Here is a 6,054-nt window from a genome sequence, read left to right as displayed (position 1 = left end):
AATTTAATATTTCATATTAAATTAATTTAATTAATTTAATTGTTTAATTAATTATAGAAATTAATTTTGTTTCAAATTGTTTCAAAAGAAATTAGTTTTATTTTAAAATTAATTATTTGAATTGATTTTATTTAAAATTAAAATTTGAATCTATGAAATTCAAATTTAAAATTAAATTAAAATCTATTTTAATTTAAATTTATGAAATTTAAATTCAAAATGAGATTTAGGTTAGAGGAAAGTTCCCACTTTTTTTAGTACCTAAACACCTCACATTCCAACTTCAAATTAGTGCTTAATTGTTGTCACTTGGAGAATAATTTCCTTTCGCATAAAATCTTCTTTAAATAGAAGATTTTTATTTGAGAAAAAGTTCATGCAACTTGGTTATTTGAAGTAGAAATTGTTCTTCAACATTCATACACCAAAACTCTCAACTCTCTCAAAATTTCTTTCAATCTCACCACAAATTGGATCCCACAATCTATTTTAAGGTCGGAGAATAGCGAGGAAAACTCTAGCGGTGGTCCACGACATGTTCATGATTAAAATTAACCAAGGAATTGCATCAATTTTGAGTTTCTACAAAAGTTGTAATGTCAAACCCTATTTTCCTATTATGAACATACATGCTTAATTCTCAAAATTAATGTAATTAGAATGCTTATATCCCTAATTGCTTCTGCAGGCGAGTTGATAACTTTTTCAAAAAACAAAAAAAAAAAAAAAAAAAAAAAAACTTATTCACCTTGCAAGTACATATATATGTGCACATGAGTTTTTGGACCAGCTTACGTATACCTCGACTAATTTCATAGGACATCCGTTTGACTTTACAACATTTTGGTGTTAAGAAAATTCGTAGAAAATTAATTTCTAAGTGGCGACTATAGATCGAACCTTAAACCTCTTACCCAGTTATTACAATATGATTACTCAACTTGATTATGAAGGATTGTTCAACATCATAATGAAAATCCTGTTTAGGATATTTGAGTCAAATAAGACTCTTTCTTGTGGGATCGTCATTTACTTGGCACAAAAAAGTCGTTCTCCTGGTATCCATTTTTGGAACAAGCAACCATATACATCAATTATACTTCAAATAATATGATTATGAATGATCAACAAATTAGGTTGCTTTTTCATGAAGTCTTCGTGTAAATTATTGCTGTAGATAGTCCAACTGACATATAAATGTAATAATAATTAAGAAGTCTATAGTTTGAATCCCTCCACTCATATTGTACTGTTACCTATATTAGCACATGATTTTTCTGTTTATAATTTAATTTTAATAGATATCATATATATATATATATACACACACAAGGGTAGAGGTGTCTAAACAAAGTTTGATGAGGGATCGAACCTTCGACCTTTAAGAAGGAAGGTCGTGCCCATTACTGTTGAGCTAAGCTCATTTCGACTAATTTATTGTCTTGCTTTATAGTATAAGGATTGAGAATAAAAATATTAAGACCAAAACATTAAAAGAACTAAAATATGTTGATCAAGTAAATATTAATAACATTAAACCATTATTCACAACAAACAACTTCATTTACTTTATTAAATAAAGGCAAATGTGGAAGAAGAAAGATAGTTATATCCACAAAAACTAACCCAAAAATAAATTTTAAGACGCAAATTATAGATAAAACACTAATTACCATGTTAAAGGTTGATAGTTTGATCTCCCACTTAGCGATGATTAAAATAGAAAGAAAATGTATATTAATATCAATTATACAAATACATATTATACCCTTTTGTACTAAAAGAAATCAGAAAAAAAAAATTACCATGTGAAAATACAAAACATGATAATGAAAAGTCTTGGTTAGAAATATCAACCCATTTATCAACATCACCCAATACTCCTTTGCTCATCATCTGCAAATTTTTTTTCCTTTCTATTTATATATATAAATATTTTAAAAATATATATATGTAACTTATAAAAGATGACAATCCCCTGTGATATTTTGACTCGAGCTGACATAAAACAGCAATTTATCTATATGCAAAAGCTCCCCCTTTATACAGATTTTGAGCTTCCCAAGTCCCATAAACAGCTTTACATAAGCTGATAGTAACAGAAACAGTAAAGCATAACATATATATCTATATATACACATACACACATATACAGTCAAAACACACAGATTAATTAAGCCTCTTTGTATTGATCTTATGGGTTTTATTTTTTATTTTTGTTTTTAAATTTTTGGGGTTGAGTTTTGTGTTGAGATCTTGTACTTAGCTTTAAGTTGAAGGAAGAGGGCAGTTCCAATTGAGCAACTCTTCAATCATTTGCATTGCAATTCTGTCTTCTTCATCAATTCCATTCCGGTGGCCATCGCCATCAGCTTCCTGGCTCGTCGATTCAGGCGACGGGGACGGGGATGGTACGTCTTTCTTCCCTAGCTCAATCCTCATGACCCAATTGGAGGTGGCTCGAGTGCCTGCACGCTTCTGCCATACGCCAATGTGAGCGTTGTCACTGTCAAGCCGCAGGCATGTCAAGGAGGGAGATGGGTTCTTGCAGCACTTTCTGAGCTTTGTGCTGAGTAGCTCTGAAAGTGCTTTTGGGGACATTGGAGAAGAACCATGGCCATGGCTGGCTTCTTCAGATTGGTCTTTTGATGCAGGGAAATTGGTCTTGGCGTTTTGGCCATTCATCAAAATGGCTGCTTGATCATACGCTCGTGCTGCATCCTCTGCTGTGTCGAATGTCCCCAGCCACACCCTTCTCTTCCTACAAAGAAATAGTCACATAAAAAATGCTAAGAATGTGGGCTCAAGGTGTAATGTAAAGCAGAAATGAGCGCGGCCAATGGCTGGATAGCTTCATTGAAGAAAATCAACAAACAGGTTGAAAGCATAAGAAAGAAGATAGGTTTTTCACTTTTTCCATAACTTCTTTTGAACCAACAAACACAAGCAATGGATACATTTACAGCAGAGAAACACAAAAAGTATGTAACAAATAATGTAGTTCATAAATATGCATGCCATAGCTCCCAGCTTCTTTCAGGCAAATCAACAAACAGATAATCGGCACCAGAAATTCATGGGGTTTCGTAGCATTTCTTAAACCAACAAACACAAGCCAAATAAATCACATACATACAACAATTTGGTGTACAAATCTGAAAAAATATACGCCTCCATAGGCACTTAGTTTCTTTCAGGCAAATCAACAAACAGGTTATGGGCAGCAGACAGAAAATGGGGGAAACAGAGCATTTTCCAACCAATGGCACATATATTTATAGCAGAAGAACAGACGACGTAATGAAAGAGGGAATTTTACAGCAATGGATGGCGAATTTCTGACACCCAAGAGCCCCACTGCCGCTGCCTGACTCCTCTGAACTTCCTTGAATAAACCATAACTCTAGAGAGAGATTCAGAGCCTTCAACAAGAGAGGGAGAGAGAAATGAAAAAGAAAACAAACAAAAAAACAGGTGGGAGAGTTGGAAAAACGTACAGAGAGTAATAACTTCAACCATTTATATAGAATTGTCGGTGGGAAATTGGAAAGTCTTTCAACAGAGAAGAAGAATATGAGGAGGAAGAAGAAGAGGAAGAAGAAGGAAGAAGAGTACTTTTTTTAAATGGGGTTGGCCATTAAAACTTTCACCTGCTCAACCATGAAAGATCCACACAAAGACGCAGCTTCTTAACAACCAAAATTAAATGAGAGGCTTCCACATTGCAATTTCTCTCTCCCATTCTGCAACTTTTCTTTTTCTTATTCCTTCTCTAATGGCGGATCGAAATGGAATGGAACTTCAAATTTGTCTGCTACCCAAAAAGAAAGTTTCATTAAATTTTAACATCAGAGAGAGCTTTGTGTGAATGGGGAAAAAGGAAAGAAGAAATTTGGAGGTTTAAGATCATAAAGCGCCATTTATGATTGCAGTGAGGAAGATGGAGTGTTTGAATTGAATAACAGCCTGTTTCGCTAATTACTCATTATCAAACAAATATTAATTATGCATTTTCCTCTTTTTCTAATTATTATTCTTTTTAGTTAAAATTCCATTTTTTTCACTTCAAATCCCTCGCTGTCCGACTTACTTACATCTCGACTATTCTCAATATTATAATATTTGGATGTCAAGAAAATCTATGGAATATCAAATTCTAGATAGATAAAATTCCATCGTTTGACTTTTTTTTATGTTTCTACCACCACTAGATCAGTCCACGATGACTAGTGAAAATAATTTTTCTTAATTTGATACTTTTAAATATCTAATTTTAATTTTAGTAGGTTTAATAAATTTGAAATTGGTTTATTGGAGATTTTTTTTAAAAAAAAATGTAATCATGACTCTATAAGGAGATTTTCTTTATAAATTATTAAAATATATTGACATATTATTTTTCTTGTAATAAAAATAAAAATGATTATTGTTTTATAATTTTTTTTTATCACTTAGAGGTTATACATTGTTGAATTTTTTTAAAAAATAATGTTATTTTAATATTTATTGACAAAAATAAGGTTGGTTTGAAACTATTGATAAAAATAGGGTTAGGCTAATTTTTTTTTCACATTTTCTCCCAACTTCTATCTTCTTATATTTTTTAGGGTTTTTGCATCTTTGGGGAATTTTTTACCATGAAATTCAAATTTTCAAAGACCTATAGTAAAATTAAAATTGAATCAAATTTCTAGCCACGAATTAAGGTTAAATCTATTTTTTTTCACATTTTCCTAAATTTTTGTCTTCTTCTTTTATTTTTTAGTGTTTTTTTTTTTTTGTAAATCTATTTTCTTTTCACATTTTCCCCAACTTCCGTTTTCTTCTTTTATTTTTTATTTTTTGTATTTTCGGATAATCTTTTACTGTGAAATTTAAATTTTTAAAGGCCTATGGTAAAATAAAAATTGAATCAAATTTCTAGCCACAAATTAAGGCTAAATCTATTTTATTATTTGGGTTTAAAGTTCAATTCATCTTTTTTTGTAGTTTGACTTTAAAGCCAAATAATAATATCAAATTGGACCAATTTAATATTCAACCGCCTGTCGTCATCGAAATTTTTCTTCAATTCAATTCGGGACATACGTCAACTTCTAATCGGACCCAAATTTAATGATTTAGGAATTCGTCATTAATTTAGTAAACGATGTGGCAACTTGTGATTGATCCAAAATCCCTCATTCAACAAATACCCTTTTCGAGATCTATGCACGTCTATACGGTGGGTACATCTCAAAAAAGATAATTTAAAATCAAAGTGGGATTTTAACTCCTTTATTTTGATGCATCATTTTGATCAAAATATGTGATTTTAGCTCAAACTTTGGATTTGAAATTTGTCTGCTCGACGCACTTAGGCCAAGTAAACAAAAGATGAACTTTAATTCTTGACTTTCTTGTTTGAGAATAAGCTTTTATTTGGGCTAAAGTAGAATTTATGCTCCGCTGTAATTGCAAATTGAATTCTTGAGTAGTATCTCATATTCTAATAATTCGTTTTCTTAGATTTGGAGTCTACTCAATTCTTCGTTTGAATTTAAAGTAGAATTTTGACATTTCTTTCTTTACTTCGACTTTAATATGGTGGATGGAGTGTGTCTATATTTTGATTTGAGACAACACTTGATTATGCCACGGTCTGTGTCAATATGTCTATATTTTGACATATTGGGGTGAAATTTTGTTGGTACTCACATCATAGGCTTGGATTTGGAATGGTAACTTTTTGTTTCCAATTTTCATTTGTTGTTGCTAGAATTTGACTTGAGAAGAATTTATTCAATCTAAAATTTTAGTTTGGGTTTGAATTAAACTCTCCCACCATATAAGGATTGAAATATACCTAAAATTTAATAAAATGAAGACTCCTCCTCAAAATTGGCCCTTATTTAATTTGAATTTTACCCAAATTTTGGTGATTTGGAGTAGAATTGAATTTCTACCCAAAATATTTTACTTGAATTTGGAATAAAATTTTGGGTGTAGTTGAATCTCAATCTAAAGTTTGAATAATTTGGATATCGCCCAAAATTTAGACTTAAGATTTTGATA

General features: G+C 31.1%; 1 protein-coding gene across 6 annotated transcripts; it reads right to left on the bottom strand.

Annotated features, from left to right (window-relative positions):
* Nucleotides 1-1,878: 1,878 nt before the first annotated feature.
* LOC120087118 (ethylene-responsive transcription factor SHINE 2-like) lies at nt 1,879-3,935 on the bottom strand. Of its 6 annotated transcripts, none has more exons than XM_039044002.1 (3): nt 3,651-3,935; nt 3,320-3,403; nt 1,879-2,761 (listed from the first exon to the last, which is right to left on the bottom strand). In XM_039044002.1, the coding sequence occupies exons 1-3, from the start codon at nt 3,740-3,742 to the stop codon at nt 2,269-2,271; spliced, it is 669 nt and encodes a 222-aa protein (XP_038899930.1). In that variant the 5' UTR covers nt 3,743-3,935; the 3' UTR covers nt 1,879-2,268. The 6 variants fall into 6 exon arrangements, with proteins under 6 accessions (XP_038899930.1, XP_038899931.1, XP_038899933.1 ...); XM_039044003.1 differs by having other exon boundaries at nt 3,320-3,422; nt 3,498-3,931; XM_039044005.1 differs by having other exon boundaries at nt 3,498-3,928.
* Nucleotides 3,936-6,054: the final 2,119 nt, after the last annotated feature.

This window comes from Benincasa hispida, chromosome 9 (genome assembly GCF_009727055.1).
Source record: "Benincasa hispida cultivar B227 chromosome 9, ASM972705v1, whole genome shotgun sequence".
Classification (NCBI taxonomy): domain Eukaryota; kingdom Viridiplantae; phylum Streptophyta; class Magnoliopsida; order Cucurbitales; family Cucurbitaceae; genus Benincasa; species Benincasa hispida.
This window is presented reverse-complemented; position numbering and strand designations above follow the sequence as displayed.

Coding starts and splice junctions, on each gene's coding strand:
- LOC120087118 (XM_039044000.1), bottom strand. CDS start 3,519: ATGGTTGAAGTTATTACTCTCTGTACGTTTTTCCAACTCTCCCACCTG. Junction 2,762..3,319: donor GAAATTCGCCATCCATTGCT/GTAAAATTCCCT, acceptor ATTTCTTTGTAG/GAAGAGAAGGGTGTGGCTGG.